The sequence below is a fragment of the Gracilinanus agilis genome, chromosome 6, assembly GCF_016433145.1.
Source record: "Gracilinanus agilis isolate LMUSP501 chromosome 6, AgileGrace, whole genome shotgun sequence".
NCBI classification, from domain to species: Eukaryota; Metazoa; Chordata; class Mammalia; order Didelphimorphia; family Didelphidae; genus Gracilinanus; species Gracilinanus agilis.
In genome coordinates, this window is record NC_058135.1 from 162,745,812 (window position 1) to 162,767,041 (window position 21,230).

The following is a 21,230-nucleotide window of genomic DNA, read 5'->3' on the forward strand; positions in this document are numbered from 1 at the left end:
CAGCAGCAGCAGCAGCAGCAGCAGCAGCAGCAGCAGCAGCAGCAGCAACAGAGCCAGCAGGAACAGCAGCTAACTACCATTCAGCAATCATCTCAGGCTCAGCTGACTCAGCAACCACAACAGTTCCTACAGGTCATTCCTTTTATAGAGAATTTTAAAAATACTCATTTGATTTTACATAACAATTATTGGTGAATAGAGTTAATTTAACATTTTTGCAAATAAATAAGTTAGACCTCCAAATGGGTTCATTATAGAATTTTTTATTTTTCTAAAATAGTCTTGACTCTATTATGCCCTAAGGCAGAGTGAGACTATTGCTGTTTGGCATAGAAACCCTTTTAAATAACTCTTGCTAATTGCCAAATATTTAAATATAGGATGTGTCAAATCTTAGTACTATGGCTTTAAACTATACTAATGCTTTTGGAATAGCCTGTATAGCTTTAATCATAGATAGATAGATAGATAGATAGATAGATAGATAGATAGATAGATAGATAGATAGATAGATAATGTATACATATGTGTGTGTATATATTATATACCTATAGTATCTTTAGCATTATTTTATTTAATGGCTTTTAACCATATAAACAATTTTCTTTTGTTCGTGATATTTTGCTATCCCTCAAATATATATAAAGATAATGCTACTGAAAATACAAATAATGCTACTGACGCACTCAAAGCATCCGATGGTTTTGCATTCTAACTCCAACTTTCCATTTGAACAAGGACTCCTGGCCAGTCTGCTCAAATGAACAAAGCCAATCACAGCACCGACAGCATTTCAACTAAGGCACGCAGACATATAAGGCGGAACATCCATTTGTTGTTGTTCAGCCATTCAGTTCTGTCCAACTCTTCTTGACCCCATGGACCATAGAACACAGGACCCTTCTGTCTCCCACTATCTCCCAAAGTCTGTCCAAACTTTTGTGCATTGCTTCCATGACCATTTAATTGAACCATGTTTGGTTCTAACTGTTTCTTCTTGGTCTGGATATAGGTTCCTCAGAAGACAAGTAAGATGATCAGACAGTCCCATCTCTTTGAGAATTTATTACATTTTGTTGTGATCCACACAGTCAAAGGCTTTAGTGTAGTCAGTGAAACTCTCTTGCTTTCTCCATAATCTTGAAAATATTGATGATTTGGTTTCTGGTTCGTCTGCCTCTTTGAAAACCATCCTGCCCCTCTGGTAATTCTTGGTTCATATTGCTGCAGCCTACCTTGCAGAATTTTAAGTATTACCTTGCTGGCATGTGAAATTAGTGTAATTGTTTAGTTATATGAACATTTTCTGGTCTTGCCCTTATTTAGGATTGGGATATAAACTGATCTTTTTCTAATCCAGTGACCACTGTTGCATTTTCCAAATTTGCTACCTTATGGAATGCAGCACTTTAACAGTGTCATATTTTAGGATTTTAGATAGCTTAGTTGAAATTCCATCACCTCCACTAGCCTTTTTGTTGGCAATGCTTTCTGAGGCACTTGACTTCATTTTTCAGGACATCTGGCTTTAGATCAGTAACCACACTACCAAGTTTATCTTTGATATTAAGATCTTTCTTACATATTTCTTCTGTATATTCTTGCTATCTCTTCAATTTCTGTTCCTACCATTTGGTCTTATATCATGCCTATTTTTGCATGAAATGCTTCCTGGATATTTTCAAATTTTCTTTAAAAAGATCTTGTCTTTCCCATTCTATTGCATTCTTTTATTTCTTTGCATCATTCATTTAATAAAATCTTTTCATCTCTCCTTGCTATTCTCTGGAATTCTGTATTCAGTTGGAAATATCTTTTCCTTTCTCCTTTCTTTCTTTCCTCAGCTTTTTGTAAAGCCTCATCAGACAGCCATTTTGCTTTCTTGCTCTTCTTTTTCTTTGGGATGTTTTTTGTTAATGCCTCCTGTAAATATTGCAAACATCTGGCCATAGTCTTCAGGCACTCTACCTACCAGATCTAATCCCTCAATTCTATTGTCACTTCCACTCATTTTCATAAGAGATGTTATTTAGGTTATAGCTAAGTGATCTGATGGTTTCCTTTACCTTTTTTAATTTAAGTCTGAATTTTGTGATAAGAAACTCATAATCTGAGCCACAGACAGCTCCAGGTCTTGTTTTAGCCAATTATATGGAGCTTCTCCATCTTTGGCTGGCTACCAAGTACATTATCAATCTGATTTCATTAGTGACCATCTGATGATATCCATGTGTAGAACCACCTTTTGGGGCCAATGTAAAAGATCGGCAAGTTGCTATAACCATGGAGTTATCTTGACAAAACTCTTAGTCTCTGTCCTGCTTCATTTTGTACTCCAAGGCCAAACTTAACTATTATTCCAATTATCTTTTGACTTCCTACTCTAGCATTCCATCTCCCTATGATGAGTGTGACTTTCTGTTAGTGTTATTTCTAGGTGTTGTAGGTCTTCATAGAATTGAGCAACCATGGCTTCTTCAATTTCAGTGATTGGAACATAGATTTTTATAATTATGATGTTGTGGTTTGCCTTGGATTCAAACAAATAGCATGCTGTCATTTTTGAGATTATTCTCCAGGCCTGCCATTCTCACCCTTTAATTGACCCTGAGGGTTATATTTCTCCCAAGAGATTCTTGCCCACAGTATGTATGCTCACAATATGTAATGATCACTTGAATTAAATTCTCCAATTCCCATCCATTTGAGTTCATTGATATCCAAGATAGAACTGTTTAATCTTTCCATATCCTCTTGGATCACATCCAGCTTACCTTGGTTCCTAGATCTTACATCCTAAGTTCCAATTCAATATTGTTCTTTATAGCATTGGGCTTTCCTTTTGTCACCAGACACAGCTGAACTTCTTTTTGGCTTTGACTCAGCTCCTTCATTGGTAGTGGAGCTACTTGTAGTTGTCTTTCTCTCTTTCTTGGTAACGTGTTGGAAATCTTCTGACCTGCGACTCACCTTCCAGTGTCATATCTTTTGTCATTTTAATACTGTCCATGGGGTTTTCTTGGCAAAGATACTAGAGTGGCTCAGCATTTCCTTCTCCAGTGGATCACCTTTTGTCAGAACTCTCCACTCTGTCAGTCTTGGGTAACTGCATGGCATTGCTCATAGTTTCATTGAGCTATGCAAACCCTGCCTCTACTCCAAGGCAATGATCCAGAAGGGAGAATATTTATACCCAGAAAATAATTAAACCATTTTATTTTCTAGGCTAATATTCTAGCACAAATGTACTGCTTATTTCTCATGAAATGCAATATATGAGTAGACTCAAGGAGCAGAGAATTTTTTGTTTTCATCCTGATGCCAAGATTCCATCATTGTTAAAGAATTGAACCTCATGTTGTACTTGAGGGAGGAACAGATTTTGCCTTTTTTTCTGAGTGCATGTATGACTTAAAAATTAGCAACGATGATACTAGGTATCACTGATTAAGCCTAGTAATCCTAATATAGTAGGAAAAGGACTGATTTTTGGAGACAAGAAATGTGGGTTCATAGAACAGTTCTCCCATTTAGCAACAGTGTGACCTGAGGCTGCTCCTTTCTCCTTTCTGGGCCCATTTAATGATCTATAAAATGAAGAGTTTGAGCTAGATTCCTCTAAGGTCTTTTCCAACTTTCAATTTTATGGGTTCATGGGAAGTGAACTTGAGCCAGGTGTGATGGTTAGCCAGTTTGGAAAAATATGCCAATTCTGTCTGTCCCTCAGTGCTATCTTCATTGTTAAAAACCTCTTCCTCCCTGTTACCCTGCTGTGACCATGCCACCAGTAATCCCTGTGACTTAGAGATAGCTTGACCATGGGAATTCTAAACTGAAGTTGAGCTAACACCAATTAGGTGTGCACACTAAATCCCTTACCAGGGTAGGAGCAGGGGCCGCCAGGCTGCTGCCTAAGGAGAGGCAGAGGTGCTGATTTTTAAATCATAACATGTACTGAAAAAAAAAAGGCAATGTCTGTTCCTGCCTCAAGTACAACATGAGATTCAGTTCTTCAACAATCTGAAAGTTGAAATGATGGAATCCTGGCACTGGGATGAAAACATAAAAAGGGAGCCCTCCCAGACTGATCAGTGTTGGCATCAGTCTGAGGACAGCCACTATACCCCCTACCTGGGTGAGATGGGAGAGCCCAGACTTAAATGAGAAAAATAGGTGCACTTGAACCAATCTCTGTTTCCTAGATAAAGGAGCTGGGGCTAAGTAATGTTATATTATTTGTTTTTAGACTTCCAGGCTGCTTCATGGAAATTCTTCAACTCAGCTTATCCTCTCTGCTGCTTTTCCACTACAACAGGGCACTTTGGCTCAAGCCCATCACCAGCAGCATCAGTCTCAGCAACAGCAACTTAGCCGGCATAGAACTGATGGTTTGACAGATCCTTCCAAAGTTCAACCACAGTAGCACAGTCACCCCTTTTCTGACATTGAAGGGGAGGGAATGGCTATTTCGTAAAGAGTTGCACTGATGACCCAATGATGGTAGGAAAAATTTATACTATATAAGATGCAGTATTGGAATCTGTCAGGAGTGCCCCATGGAAGTACAGTGAGTACTACCAGCAGGAAGAGGATCACAAGAATGTGGCCAATTCTGACAGTGTTTTCGTTGCCCAGACTTTTTTTTTTAATAAGAAAAGAACATCCTGCCAAATGTTAATTTGCCCAAATGGAGCCTGATCTAAAGTGAACCAGAAGAGCACTAACAATGTTCATTTCTAGTAGTTCTGTACATTTTATTGAATGTTACAGTGGACATGCTATTGCCACACCAATGGTTTGAAATTTGCTAAAAAACGCCATGAAGACAGTCCAGAAGACGTTGTCCTTTGTCAGGTGATTATGGGACAGTAAATATTTTCAGAATGTTGTGTGGAATCAAATTGTACAGATGCTGTAAAATATTGTGTATATGTCTGGGAAAAAAAGAGAGCGAGCAAAATATTTTATATGCTGCATGAAAGCATACTCTCTTCTTTGTAGGTTTGAATACATTTCCTTAAATTCTTGCACCACATTCAGACTAATACATCCCCTTTTTCCCCTTTTGTTTACAACACGATACATCGTTCTTTTCACTTTTCTGGGGCACAAGTCTATTTGTATTTTATCTGTGATGTCACAGTTTGTTCAATGAGGTATGATGTGCTGCTGGGAGTGGATTTTTTTCAGGTTAAATTATTGATGCAATTGTTGGAACTGATGGTCGTGCAACAGGGTTTTCAGGATGTTCATAAATATCCCTTGTTTTGTAATTATTCAATTATGTTTGAAAATAGGATTTGCACTGTTTTATGTATGTAGATGGTTGGGAATTTTACTCCCCAGAGTGATCACATCTTTTGATATAGTTCATAGTTGGAAATATTTATGTAAAAGTTTTAAAAAATATGAAAATTATTTCAAGAATATTTCAGCTATAGGAGTAATTTGCACAAAATGTATTTACATTTTAGGCACTTTTTAACTTTCTCTGTGGTGGGAACTGTAACATGTTAAAATGTGTTGGAAATCTTTTTATTGTCTTTTACAACTTCAATGTTTCTTTTAGTCAGAAATGATTCAGGGTTGTTTGAAAAAAAAAAAAAAGCCCCATAGTGCCTTGATTTTGATTCAGGTGATAATGTTAACCATTGTTTGAACTATGTTGTCTTGATTCTGTAGCAATATTACAGTTTTTGAAGTCTTAGTACAGTTTTAACAAAATGAGAGTGTTGACTAATATTGTTATTTTTCTCCCAGGGAAGACTATGAGGATATTTGGATTGGAGATCATGAATAATTTGGGAAAAAAAGTGACACTTTTGTCTTCAATCACTAATAGGATCTAGAAAACTCAGAGCTTTCCTAAATGTAGGCATAGCTACTTTCATGCCAAAGTACTTATTTAAGAATTGAGTAGTAAATTGGCTTGATATTCATATAGTTTAATAAGAAAAATTAGGAGACAGGATTTGGATTATTTGGATACCCAAACACTAGAATAATGTGTCCAGCATGGTTTCTAACATGAACTAAGATTTAAGAAGGCAACTTCATGTTACAAAGATAATAAAAAATTCCAACAGAAAAGATATACTTTAAAAAATGCTCTCTAGGAGAGATTTTTTATGGTACTTGTAATGAAGTCCACATCTACAGAGAAAAAAAATAATGCAGCAGAAATCTATTAGGATATTTGAAATCTGCCCCCCCCCCCGCAAGAATGTATAATACGGCAGTTATTGGTAAATCATTTTATCATGAAAACAACTGAACATGGAATGCTAGATAACAGAGACTTGCATTGAACCCCCCTAAGGCTTTTTATGATCCACCCTGGATGAACCACTGTGGTTACTCTTAAGGGTTATACTTTTTATTGACTTGCACCCAACCAGCAACTAGTATTTAAAACCCACAATGGAAAAGGAAAGTAGACATGAAAAATGAAGAACCAAAGAAAGGTAGACCCTGCCTCTATACAAAGGAGCAGGACCAGATATCAATATTTAACATAATCTTTTTTCAAATTGTATAATCTTTCAGAAGAGATTTGTCATTCCCATGAATGAAAACTAGTTTTTACCCTGGTGTTGATATCTGAATATAACTATATATAAGGAAAACTGATGGCTTAGAATATTCAAACTGAGATGATGACTTTCCTCTCACCTTAGATAGCCCTGTGCCATTCCAAATACATATATCTAAAATCAGACTTAAAAAAAAAAATCAGGCTTCATCCATTAGAGGCCTGTGCTGATAAAGATGAGATCTATTTAAGGCACATCTGATAACTAAGCAAATATTTGTCATTAAAGGAAAAACCTCTGAGTTCTGCAAACTCAGGCTAATACAACGAGTGAAGCAGGAGACTCCACTCTTAGCCAAGGAATTAAGTCAGTAAATCTAAGTACTGTATTTACTCACATGTTCTCCCTGCTACCCTGCCTTAAATAGTTCCCACCCAATGCATATTTTGAGTAGAAAACTGAGAAATTATTTCAATGCATATAATTCCCACCTCCCTCCTCCATATACTCTCTTGCTTTGGAATAAGCAGCCACTGAAATGAAACATCTGGTTGCTTTCCACTGACCAGGGTGGTATGGGAAAGGTAGTCTTCAGCCAGCTGCCATGTTGTACCCAGCACCCTCTTGTTTCTCTTTCCCACCTACCTCCCTTGTCTATGTAGACAGGTTTCTAAAGTACTTCCAGCTCCATAGAGAGTGAAGGTGGCAGGTGAAGCTATAGTAACAGCTGCCTAGTTCTTAAAACTCTAAATCATCTGTCCCTTAAAAGGAAAGATCACAAATCAAAATGTCACCACTTAGAAAATCCTTTTCCCCCACCAAATTTTCCCTCTCAGACATATCTGGAAGGAGCTTTTGACACTAAAGAGCACTTTTAAAGAACAGAGGATGAAAGGAAAATGTTAGGAGCTCTAGCTTTTTGTGTGCTTTAGTGCCTGGGAGAGAGAATTCAGAGCAATCAATGTTGCTGAGGGTGGAGGCCTGCTGGAAGCTAGAGGCTCATTCTCCTGCTTAAGAACCAAAACTCTAAGGAGAAAAATGAGACCATGCCTTCATAAGCATGACAATTCAGGATTGATTCTCTGTACTGGCTCATCTGATAAGATAATCTTTTGTCTTAGTAAACTGATATATATGTTCAAGAATATACTGGTTATAACAGGAAATGAAGGCCATCTACTGGTTTTAGATAAGAGAAAACTTGGAGCGGAATGTATTAAAAATGATATTTGGATCTCCTATGTGATATTGTAGGCATTGCCTTAAAAGGAATCTGTTGTCCTGTGAGCTACTGGATTAGCTATTATCATAAGGGCTCTGTGATTTCAGAGGTCTAAATAAAAAGCCTTAGGGAGAGCACTTAAAATGGAACTATTTCCCCGGCTAATCACTTCTGGAGAAAGATTCCACGTAACTGGAATATTATTCAGAACATTTAGAACACTTCCACCACATGGAGGCATTTTAAAGAGGAGAAAGCATACAGCGTTCTACTTGACCCCCACGTTCTATCTGCTTTTTTTTTTTTTTTTGTCCTACTCTTTCATTAGTGACTTTGAATGTATGGGTAAGCAGATTTTGCTTGTGTCAAACTCATTCAAGTATATATAGCCTCTCCAATATCTATGACCCTGCTTCTCAGCCCCACGGGAGGAATAATGTTGGAAGGTTACAAACACTGGATATTAACATTGCAGAAGTGAGTCTGACCAGGAAGCTGGAGTACGAGGATAAGAACTGTGGAAAGGAAATTGCACAAAGGCACTTATCCATTTTAATGGAGATTAGGTAAAGATGTGCATTTTTTGGTTTGTTTGAATTGGGTAAGAACTTTATGAACTGAGCTCCTAAAGTCATTGCAAAAGAAATATAAATATTTTTATAGTATATTTAATATATATTTGTATATAACTGTAAAAGTATAGTAGGAGCCCTTCACATGCCTTCCATTTTAATCTAGTTTACTTTTTGCCATAGCGCTTAGTGTTTCCCCATCTGTATAGGTAATGTGCCTACTGTCAGCTTACCAAAAGATAGTATTGCTGCTTTCTGAAACAGGTGAGAATTAATTTCTCATGCCTGGAGGGGGTCCTTTTATATGGGGAATAATGACAAACCCTTCAAAAATTCACATCTAGTACTGTCTAAAAACATCATCCGGATACCTGAGCACTTTATTGCAATTACTCATTTTGACAAACAGTTTTATCATTACAGATTGAGGTTATTCCCAAAGGGCCCCAAAGTCATCAGTTGAATAAAGTGAAGCATTTCTGGTCTAAGCATTTAGACCCAGTGAACCTTAGGTTTATGGGAGTGATTTTAAAGTGTCAAAAACCACTTGGCTCTGTAATTGTTTTTAAATGTTGAAGGAATTGTTTATAGGTAAATAGTTCCACTTAGAGATTTTATTAAACCTGTCTTGCCTTTTGTGTGGCCACCAAAAAATTAAAAAGACCAATGAGCCTGTTAATAGTTTTCAGAGGTCTAGAAAAATTTCTTTCTTGGTAGAAGCAAATTCTAGAATATGTCAGTTTTAAGAAGCAAACCAAATTGTTCTGGATATTTTAAATGTTGTGCCCTGCAGTGTTGGCAGGTCATTTTAGTGTCTCATTTAAATTGTTCTTGAAACAGCTTTGTACTAGAAAACCTGGGGAAATGGCTGCTTTGGAAGAGATTGAGAAAAACTTGTCATTTCAATCTTATATTATCTCTTTCAGAAAAACTGGAGACACCTGAAATGTATTGAAATGGTTATTAATGCAGGATATTAGAAACTGAATGCTAATTCAAAAATAAACCAAACTTGGACATTAAAAAAATTTTAAACTGCTTGTCCATGAGAATTTTGAAAGTTTCTTCATGTCCTAACTTAACACTACATTCCTTATTTTTCTTAAATAAAATAGTAATTTAAAGGTTCTTTGATGTTTTCAGTGCTTTATATTTTGTTAATTGTCTGGGTTTCCCCAGCATGATGCTCCTTACTGAAACAGGATATTATTTGTAAAGAAAATCTTACATAAAAAACCCTTACCCACCAGCAAACACTGAGAGGTGCTGCACTGAGACAATCAAAATAGTATTTATAAATAATTTAGAAACTGGTTTTAAAGGAATAATTGCTTTGAACGCACTTATGTGACTTATTAAAAGACTAAAAGTATTTATTTTAAAGTGAGTGTTAAATTTCTTATTAAAGTGATTTCTGTATAATTTTTTTTTGTTTGCTTTTGAATTGGCATAAAGAAAACCCTCTCATTTGGGTCCCCTGCTACTTATCACTTTCATGGGCATCTGTGGTTGTCCTCACATGGGGTCAGCAGTGAAGGAATGATAGCCCCACCTCTAAAATATGGCAAAAAAAAAAAAAGGAAAAACAAACAAAAAAAACAGCTCATCACCCTGCTGCTCTTAACTGGTTTAAAAAAAATCAGAATAAATAAAAATAATCCCTTCAAAAAACCTTTTCACTTGTTGCCTTTTCTATTCTGTAGGGTTTACTTGTTCAAAGCTTTAGCATTTTGTAAAAGTATAAAAGGCACTTTATTTGTAATTCCTTCCCTAGTGCAGCCAAAGGGTGCACAGAACCTATGGCACATTTTGCCCTCAAAGTCTGTCTACTTTTTGAACTCTTGAGAAAGTGACTAGTATCTTTTAATGGTTGTAATATCACTACTAATCCCAGAAGGCACAGCAGAAGTGGTACAATCTCTTCTGCATAATAAAATCATTAAACAGCTTTCTATATTAATATAGGACTATCCTCCTAAACTCAGACATCCCCCAGCTGGATCTCCCATTACTTTCTGTCTCCATTTGTAGCACAGTCTGATGAAGTGTTATTTGGGCAACCGAAGCACGTAGGGAGTTTTGATAAATGTCGTTTCGGGTGGACGTAGGCTATCTCATGTAGACATACCAGAGGCATCTCCTGAGTTCTGGATGTCAAAATAAGGCATACTGGCTTTTGGTAATATAAAAAAATTTCTTTGACTTGATGAGTAAAAGTTTTGAACATGTGATAAACATGCTTTAAAAATTTCTAGGCAAACAAACTGTGACATCACTTAAAGGGTGACATTGTTTGAATGTTCTCTCTCTGTGCTTGAGTTAGACTACTGGTGCAAGTTCATTGCTGGCAATGTTTGCGCCAAAATACCTGGCACTGAAGAGTTTCTGTGGGGGATGCTCTGTAAATGTTTTATCTTGAAATCCTTGTCCCCACCCAATGGTGTTACTGTGTTGAGTAACTAGACAATCATTTTAAAAATTAAATGGCCAGAAAATATCTATTTTCCCCCCTACAGATGCCAACCCCAAACAGGTATATTTAGACCACCACTAGAACTACTTCCAAATGCATTTTAACTGTGGTATACATTTGAAAAGGGCCTCAGCAGCAAAGAAATTGATTCCATGTTCACTTCATATAAAAAACCCAAAGACAAATGAAATCAATGCTGTTCTGGATACAAATCGAAGACAAAAATGCTTATCTTTGTAAATTTCTAATTATGAACATCTGTTGGTAGTTTTAACAAGAATAACTGAATTTTCTGAGTTCTCTGTGTGTGTCTCTGCTCTATCATTCCTGTTTCTCTTGAGTCTCAAGCTGAATTAATTAGATAAAAATATGCCTCCATTTTATACAGGGTAATCACCAAATTAAATAGACAAAATTTGACTCTCAAAAGGGATTGCTGAATCTTCCATCTAAAACATTTAGTTAAATAATGAGGACGACTGTTATTTCTTATGTATTGCTACTTAATGTGTTCTGTCAACATCCTATGCTGCACTGAAGCATGAGGGCTAAAGAATGGTTTCCGTGGTGCTGTATTAGGATCTCTGTGTGGCCGCAGAGCCTGGAGTGTTATTCTTCTTAAATCAAATGCTAACTCCCAAGAACATCCTCTGGCCTCAGCTACTAAGTTAAGGAGTACACAGCACATGAGGCGCGCACACACCATTTTAATTTTGTTCCATGACATCTGTCAGTTCAGTGTTGCCTTTTGTGCTTCAGTATTACCGCTGGTTATGCTTGTTTTTTGGCAACACTCCTATCTAACTGTTTTGAAAAGGCAAGTTATTAGTTTACTGTCTTTTGTTATATGGCCAAAAAAGCCCTATCAGTCGCCTACACTATTGTTTTGCCAAGTTATCCTTAGGAATTTGTGTAAAGCTTTAAAAAAAAAAACAAAACCTGTACTACTAACAATGCATTTTCCCTTAGAATACTGTATTCAGAACTTTAGCAAAAAGAGCCAAACAGTAGCATGTTTTTTTCTTGATGTTTAAAAAAAAAACCCACCTATTCTTTTATTCAGTTTTGAAAATAAAAACAATACCTCAATGCTAATGTTTTCTAATGTCACTTATATTTGATATAAATCACTGTCTTTATGTGGCCCAGAACTAGACAAATTAAATATTTTCAGAATCATCAGCAATGGCCTCTCCCTTTCTTTATATTCAGCTAAGTAGCTGTGAAGTGCGTGGGGATTTGATTCTCTTATCCTTCCTTCCAAGGCAGACTATTCCTATGTTGTAAGAAATAAAATGGATATTAAAGGATAGATTTAAAAATAGTATGGTTTTAAAAGATTTATTGGTAGCCATTAGAAAAATGAAGCCATGTGCTATGTTAGGAGTCAGTTTAAAAGACGGGTACCTCCTTTCCCCATCCTGGCTCCGCTCCAAATCACCAAAGAGAGGATGCTAATCCAGTCACTCACTATTTATCCTTCTGTCTCTGTGATTATGCAAGCCAGGAATCATGGGAAATGTAGTTTGAAAGACCCCTAAACTTCCACAGGAAGTTTAGATCAGTGACCTCAAAATTAGTTCAAGGTCACTCAAATTTCCAATACGACAATGTGGAGTGTTACTCTGGGAAGAGTTAGTTAAGGGCCATTAAACTACCACCACAGCTTTGTGTTAAAGTTAACTTCTTAGGCCAGTGTTGTGAGCAGGAGGAGGGCTGGCTGGCTAGCCATGGTCAAGTTCACACCTAGCCATTTAAGCAATAGTAGTTAATCCTGTTTCTATAACATTGGTATGACTCATTAGACACTCTTTTGTAAACCTCTACAAGTAATTTATTCACAGAAAACCCAGATGTTCTTACCACTTTTTTTATTTACATCATTTCCATATTACATTGAATATTTGCTATAGAGAAAATATAAATACAGCATTTTATTTTTTAATTTGGTAATTCAGCATTGTCAAATATTGACCATTACTGTATATTGTGAGTTTCCAACCCAATTTTTTAAAAAGTGGGCAAGGAAAACAAAAGTCCTATGGATTGTTTATTATTAAATAGAGTGAAATCAGCATTTCTAATATTTCATCCAAAAAACCTAATATCTAAAAGACTGTTGGCCTAGGCTAGAGATGCCAATATTTTGGGAAATATTTTTTTCAAATATTTTCCTGAGTCATACATGTTCAGGTATATCCTATCATTCACACGTGGCCAATCTTAAAAGACAATCTTAATTGTGAACACACTCAAAAAGGAAGCTATTCAGTTTACCAGATGGTGTCCAGTGAGTTAGTACCAGATGCCAAAACACTGGGTCTGGGGACAGGGACAGAAGGAAGGCAAGACTAGGAGGGGAAAAATACCACCATTCATCTTAAACAATGGGACCATCTAGGAAAAATCTACATTGCAGATAGAATCACTGGTTATCCTTTTTCACGTAAAACTGCCGTCATATAGTGGGCTAAACTCACAAATCAATGCTATAAAATAAAATACAGCATTTTTCATAGTTACTGTTAATATACACTATGTACAAAAAGATAGGCAACACCCTATCTTATATTCTAAATACAAATGGAGAGGACTCATTAAAAACCATAATCGGGGCTTATAAATAGTGCAGAGAAGGCAAATGCCAAGAAGACGATTCCTCCTATGATCGTAACTGGAAGAGAAAATGGGAAAATCGTTAGAGTTCTTGCCTTTGTTTTACTATGGAAATACAACATACAAAATGATGGCTCAGGGAGTTGTGTTCACCTATGGTTTCATCCCCTCCAAACTACATCTAACAGATAATAATAGATTAAAAAAAGAAGAATTCAGAACTACTAAATAAGTCCTAGTTAAAAGTCCCAAGGCCTGTTCAAGTCTTACCTGTAAAAATGCTTTGAAACACGAATGTGATATTAGCTAAGCATGTGGCTGTCCCTAAAAGTACGTGGCATTTTATGGTGCTTTTGGAGTTTTCAAAGTGCTTTTATTTGAGCTTGCATTGGCCTTGAGAGGTAGAACTGAAACATCCCCACTTTATAAATGAGGAAATTAAGCTACGGTCCACAAAACGAATACACTGCAGAGCAAAGATTGGATCATTACCTCTGCCAGGGCTTTTGCCACAGTATGAACTATCATGGGGCTATTATTGAAAGAGGAACACCAGCATTACACATAGAGGTGGGCCTTTCTTTATCTATCTATCCACTGTGGTAATTCAGCCTGCTTTACTGAAGGTGATACCTGCCAACCACATGATACTCTTTAGTTTTGGGGGTATTTAGCATGATAAGCTTTGAAAACAAAACTAGCTGTTGAGATATTAATGAATTTTAAAATGAGAAAATTGAATTAGAAATAGGAAATTAATTTGCTAAAATCAAATGTTGACAGTTAACTGGAGGAGCTCAATATAAGGTCCAAGTCCTTTAAAAGGTAACTGTTTTGAAAATTTTGTTTCTCTAAGAGCTGTTCTCAAAACCCATTAGGTTAGTCTATGTTTAACAGATCAGTTCTAGCTTTCCTCCTTATTTTAGTCCCTCTCCAATCTGAAAATAAAGGCAAATAATGTGTAGCCTGTGGTTTCAAACAGATACATATAAGCCAATTAGGGACTCACCAGTCCTAACAGATATTTTTTGTGCTATCATTCTTCCTCCAATTACTGCCAATCCAGTGCATAAGCAATGTCCCACTGTTCCACCTACTGCCACACCATAAGGGTCCTGAAAAGAAACAGAGGTAGCATTGATATAAAAACAGGGCTGAAATAGCAGCCTATGAAGAAAGATTGTTAGTTGCACAGTACAAAGTCAGGACTTCCAGAGTTCAAAGCTGGCCTGAGAAACTTATTAGCTGTGTGACCCTGGACAAGCCATTTAATCCTATTGGCCTCAGTTCCCCATCTGTAAAATCTGAACTGGAGAAGGAAATGGCAAACCACTTCAAGTACCTTTTCCAAGAAAACCCCAAATGGGAGTCAAAAAGAGACAGAGGACACAGCTGAACAACAACAATGGGGATTCAGATAGGCTGGCACTTCATATTGCTAAGCAGGTTTTATTACTTAATTGTGGTCTTTCAAAAATAATTGCTAATTTAGCCTGTACAATATTACCCATCTCACAATGGGGCACCTCTTATCCCAAACTTATTCAGTCTACATTAGAGGGATCAAACAGCCCAAAGTCAGCAACATTGCAACATTCTTGACTGCAGGAACCAGATTAAAATGTAATTGGCAGATATTTAAATAATTTCAAATTGGCTTTAATGGGGATTATATAATTAAAAAAACAATAAAACCAATATTACCTTGTGGTTTTCTCAGGGCATTTATGTATAGTTTAGTGGTCCTAACTTCTATTTGAGTTTGACACCACAGATCTTATATATTTTAGCTTATATAGTGTAAGATAAATAAGCAACTTCTAAACAATCATCTTGATTCACTTTTTAAACCATTTTCTCTTGTTAATATATTTAAAATAAGACATGACCAGAAAGTATAAAAAAAAGAACAAATAACAAACCTAAATTTATAAATGTAAAAACACCTTTTTCCAATCTAATTTTGGAAGCCTTCCCCAGTAGAGATTTTTAAGGGTCACATGGTTCCAGGTTCCATGGTTACACAGAACACGAAATAAAATATGAAACTGGGAATATGTTTGATGACTAATGGGAAGAGAAATGACCAGGAAAATAAGGTGAGCCTGCTTTTCTGAAGTGCTTGTCATACATTATCTATTTGGATAACGGATAAACTAAAAAGATTCCCAATACTGGCTACAGAAATTGGCTGCATAAACCAAGGATAATTGTGAGAAAAGGACTGACTGGATAAGTCATTTACTAAAGATGATAATTATGATAATAACATTTTAGAATAACTGAAGTTGAAGCAATACAATCAGTTAAAAAGACAACAGAAGTACAGGTATTCGAAACACATTAATGACTGATGTGGCTACAGGAACTAAGAAAGATTATAGTGGCTTCTAATACCTAAAACCAGCAGTCCAGCATATAGCTCAAAATTTGAATTTTATACATGACTGAATGATCTAGCAGCATTAGCAACCCAGTATTATTTCACCTTCAAAAAAACCAAAAGTATTCATATAGTAAGCATGTGAAATATCACTCACCTCTCTTGCTGCCAAAACAATTGTAGTTAGTTGAGAGCGATCCCCCCATTCTGCTAAGAATGTTAAAGTAAGAGCTTGAACAAAAATAGGAGAAATAAAATGCAGCCATTTTTTCTGAGGTATGGTTGTGCTTGTACCAGTCTCAATATCTCCTGGCCCGTTTAAGAGTTTAGTTCTTTGAAGCTTTAAAACAAACAGAACAAAAAATTTCATGATTTAAATCAAAGTATTTAAAAAGCCAGTAAAGTATTTATTTTGTTCTCCAAAATACCACAATCCTTCCTTAGCATTACATATTTGCAACCACCCACAATAAGGTTACCCTCCCCTCCCAGCTAATCATGCCTAAGGAGTATTTGTGCTCAACAAGATATTAAATATAATATTCCATCTTGACAAAAGACAAATGAGTTCTAAAAACTTAAGAGCAAGAAGGAAAATAACCAAATTTTAGGGGAAATGATTAAGTGAAACAAGTTACATTAGGTCAAGTCATTTGGACTATGTGTATATATACAATTCTAATCTTGTTTTTACAAATTTGCTAGGCACCTGCTACGTGAGAGATGCTGTGGTAGGTGCTAAAGATAAAAATAAGGATAAGGCTGGCCTCCCTTCCAGAACCTGCACACTAAGGATCTATAACTTTATAATTTTGTTTGAATATCAAGAAAACGTTTCTCACTTTACACATAAAATCTTTTGGGCTCATGTACGTTTTGGGCTAGAAACCCATAGGATGGCATTCCTCCTTTTAGAACATATACTGACCCAGCAACAACCTTTTCTATAACTAGCCTTTGTGACAGTAGCCAGAAAAAGAAAAGGCTCTTTTTGTGTGTGTGCATGTATGCAGTGCTGACATCTGTTACACACTGACCTGGCCACAGCTAATACTCAGAATCGTGTCTTACTGACCAAAATATTAAATACTGTGACTTACTTCTTCATCTTTTTTCTTTATTTCTGCTTGAACTTCTTCCAATTCCTCCTGACCCTCATCTGGACTCATCTTCAAGCCTTCCCTAAGCATTCTGATACCAAAAATTGCAAATAATGCAGTTGACACATAATACGTATATACTCTGGGAATAACCGTGGTGGCATAGCCAAACAAAACTGAAAGAAAATAAAAATGTGTTGCACTTTAAAAGCACTGAAAAAAAATGCTACCTTTTCTTCCTGCTTATAAAATATTTCTATGAAGGATCATGATAAAAATTAGATCTACTTTTTATTAATTGACCTAACAAATTTGCTTTAGCATCTTTAGATTTAAAACTTAAAGTTGTAAGGAGTATTAATCATTTGAGAACCTGTTTACCTACCACTTGCCATAATTTTTTTAAAGTTCGGTCGTTTACTTTAGAAATTCTATTGCAAACCAGTATTTGTGGCTATACATCACAAATATCATATAGTGTCACTGGTAAAATAAAAAAGATGAAAACAAGAATTTGGCAAGAAGATGGGTAGTTTTAAGTCCAACCAAAAAAGTTTTCCATGAAATTACAGCAAAGAGTTGCATCTTAATAATGCAACACAAACCAGTCATTTAAATTTGCTACTAGGAAGTACACATATGCAAAATCCATGGGACTTAACACATAAACTTCATTTTTTAGGACAAATCATATATGTAAACATGAAACAAACTTTTTTAATTCCAATTTTCTTTTCATTGATTTTTTTATTTAAAAATATTTTCCATGTTTACATGATTCATTTTCTTTCCCTCCCCGCTCCCTTCCCTCCTCCCAGAGCTGGCAAGCTATTCCTCTGGATTATACAAATGTTATCACTTGATACCTATTTCCATATTATTTATTTTTACAACAGAGCAATCTTTTAAAACCAAAACCCCAAATCCTATGTCCATACAAACAAGTGATTAGTCATATGTTTTTCTTCTGTGTTTCTACTCCCACAGTTCTTTCTCTGGCTTCTACATTCTTTCTCCTAAATTCCTCAGGATTGTCCAGGATCACTGAATTGCTACTAGTAGCAAAGTCCATTACATTTGATCATCCCACAATGTTTCTCTATGAAACAAACTTTTGACAACCATAGCCAGTTTTCATTTGTAAAAGATGAGGAACAAAATTTATGCATATCGAGGGTACCTACAGTCCTAGGCTAATTATCTCTTTATACGTTCTTTGTATTTGAGTGAGCCCCTTTTCCTTAAATACTTTTTGTTGCCCAGCTGCTTCAGCTTTGTCTGACTCTTTGTAACCCAATTTAGGAGTTTTCGTGGCAAAGACACTGGAGTGATTTGCCATTTACTTCTCCAATTTATTTTCCAGATGAAGAAACTGAGGCAAACAAGATTAAATGACTTGCTCACAGTCACACACAAGCTAGTGTCTGAAGCCAGATTTGAACTCTGGAAGATGAGTCTTCCTAATTTGCGGTCTGGCATTCTATACACTACACAGAACCACCCCCTATTTCTGCTTTATTTCATTTTTTTTAATAGACAAGCTGTGTCCTACCAATCAGTAAATCAACCAACCAACCATCCAAGCATTTATTAAGGGTCTCAATGTCAGGCATTGTGCTGAGTAAAAAGAAAAAAAACAAACTTGTCTCTTCCCTTTAGGAGCTTACACTGTAATGGGAGGAAAGACAAGAGAAACCTGCATATTTAGCTCCTCCTTATTCTGAACAATGTGACTGATAGTTCGAACACATTCCAGAGCAAAGTTACCAACAAAGCCAGAACTATGATATCTAAGTGTTTCTCCCAAGCCTTTCTCACCTATGCTGGTGAGTTCTCAGGGCTGCCTGGCCACACTGCACATAATGGGATGAATGTATGACCATAGCACAGACTACAGAGGCAGACTCTGGACAGCTCAGTCACTAACTGTAAGACTTGGGTCAAATGGCCTCACCATTTTGACCTAGTTTAATAACATTCACAGCTAGAGGCCCCAGCACATCTAAAATTCTGATTCTACTTATATGTAAATACAAAAACTTCTTCCAAATAGGTGGCTTTGGAATTACTTAGCATTTGGAATTATCTGTATTTCTCTTTTTAATTATGCAGATAATCAAGTTACCCTATTTGAAAACAAATGATCAAATGATAAACAACACTCAAAATAAGCTCTGGATCTGTTTTTAAAATGTGTATCTATAATTTCATCTGTCGGGAATTCGCAGTAGGGAAACTTATTCTACCAGGGCAGATCCAGACTTTCCTGTAATGAACTCAGAGAGCTGCCTAAAATTGAGAGTAATCTGCTTCTGCTCATGTAGCTAATGTTTGTCAGAGGCAGCTCTTGAACTCCGGTTTTCTTGATTCCAACACTCAAAAAAATCATGATTTCACTGGCTAAGGGCTCTCTTGGATGAGGAAACTGCTTGAAGTCAGTACCTTCTCTGCAACTGTCTAAAAGCTGTCTAGAACAGAGATGTCAAACATGCAGTCTATAATATTCCCAACTGCAGTATGAACCAAATTAAAATGTAACTGGTAAATATTTAACTAAATAAAATTGAAAAAACAAAGATAATATTACATTTTTAAATGTCAGTATGTGCCCCACTCATGTATGGATTAGTGGCCATTGTTTTACTGGGGATTGACACAGCACTGGCAGGTGCCTTGCCCAGGGTTACACAGCCAGAAATTAAATGTCAGAGGTAGAAATGGAACTCATGACTTCCTGACTCTGAAACCGGCTTTTTATCTACTTTGTCACTGCCACTTTTTGAGAATAAAAAAACAGAGTAAAAGCCAATTAAAAAGAGAGATTAGCCAGAAATTTGATGGACATTTCCTTTTAAAGTTGTCCATTATAGCAATTGATGATATTGGGGTACTATAAGATCCTGAAATGCATTAAAAAATCAAAGGTTAAAGTTCCAATTGTGTATTTACATGAAAATATATTTAACAATACTGTTTCTTCAGTAAAATAATTAAGAATTTTTTCAAGTAGCTATAAGAATACAATTAAAAGTGATTGGGTATTTAAGATTTTTGCATCTATGTTCATTAAGGAGTTTGATCTGTAATTTTCTTTCTCTGTTTTTGATCTACCTGGCTTTGGAATCAGTATCATATTTGTGTCATAAAAGGAGTTTGGTGAGACTCCTTCTTTGCTTATTATATCAAATAATTTGTATAGTATTGGGATTAGTTGTTCTTTGAATGTTTGATAGAATTCACTTGTGAATCCATCAGGCCCTGGCAATTTTTTTCTTAGGGAGTTCTTTGATGGCCTGTTCAATTTCTTTTTCTGATATTGGATTATTTAAATATTCTATTTCTTCTGCTGCTAATCTAGGCAATTTATATTTTTGCAAATATTCATCCATATCACCTAGATTGCTAAATTTATTGCCATGTAATTGGGCAAAATAGTTTTGAATGATTGCCTTAATTTCCTCTTCATTAGAGGTGAGGTCTCCCTTTTCATCTTTGATACTATTAATTTGGTTTTCTTCTTTCCTTTTTTTAATTAGATTAACCAGTACTTTGTCTATTTTATCTGTTTTTTCAAAATACCAGCTTCTAGTCTTATTTATTAATTCAATAGTTCTTTTACTTTCAATTTTATTAATTTCTCCTTTGATTTTTAGTATTTCTAATTTAGTTTTCATCTGAGGATTTTTAATTTGTTCATTTTCTAGTTTAAGTTGCACGCCTAATTCATTAACCTCTGCCCTCCCTAATTTGTTAATATATGTACTCAGTGATAAAAATTTTCCCCTTAGAACTGCTTTGGCTGCATCCCATAGGTTTGGGTAAGATGTCTCATCATTGTCATTGTCTTCAATGAAATTATTAATTGTTTCTGTGATTTGTTCTTTCACTAAATTATTTTGAAGAATCATATTATTTAATTTCCAATTAATTTTTGGTTTGCCTCTCCATGTATTCTTACTAATAACTATTTTTATTGCATTATGATCTGAGGTTACATTTATTATTTCTGCCTTTTTGCATTTCTTTGCCATGTTTCTGTACCCTATTACATGTCTTATCTTTATGAATGTTCCATGTGCTGCTGAAAAGAAGGTGTATTCCTTTTTATCTCTATTTTTCTCCATATATCTATTAACTCTAATTTTTCTAGGGTTTCATTCACCTGTCTTATCTCTTTCTTATTTATTTTTTGGTTTGATTTATCTAGATCTGATAGGGGAAGGTTGAGGTCCCCCACTAGTATGGTTTTGTTATCTATTTCCTCCTTGAGCTCCACTAGCTTCTCCTTTAGAAATTTGGAAGCTATACCGTTTGGTGCATATATATTGAGT

The 21,230-nt window shown here is 35.8% G+C and overlaps 2 protein-coding genes across 2 annotated transcripts in view; one reads left to right on the plus strand and one right to left on the minus strand.

The window, feature by feature from the left end:
- CLOCK (clock circadian regulator) overlaps positions 1-11,982 on the plus strand; it is a 55,806-nt gene extending 43,824 nt beyond the window's left edge. Inside the window, exons 20-21 of the mRNA XM_044681727.1 lie at positions 1-132; positions 4,247-11,982. The exon at positions 1-132 is cut by the window's left edge and continues 226 nt beyond it. Of these exons, the coding sequence (XP_044537662.1) occupies positions 1-132; positions 4,247-4,423 (309 nt within the window). The 3' untranslated portion in view covers positions 4,424-11,982. The remainder of the gene's footprint in view (positions 133-4,246) is intronic.
- A 338-nt stretch (positions 11,983-12,320) lies between these two features.
- TMEM165 (transmembrane protein 165) overlaps positions 12,321-21,230 on the minus strand; it is a 25,390-nt gene continuing 16,480 nt past the window's right edge. The window contains exons 3-6 of the mRNA XM_044680136.1: positions 16,900-17,075; positions 15,957-16,139; positions 14,426-14,531; positions 12,321-13,474 (exon numbers count right to left, since the gene is read on the minus strand). Coding sequence (XP_044536071.1) covers positions 13,398-13,474; positions 14,426-14,531; positions 15,957-16,139; positions 16,900-17,075 — 542 coding nt within the window. The 3' untranslated portion in view covers positions 12,321-13,397. The remainder of the gene's footprint in view (positions 13,475-14,425; positions 14,532-15,956; positions 16,140-16,899; positions 17,076-21,230) is intronic.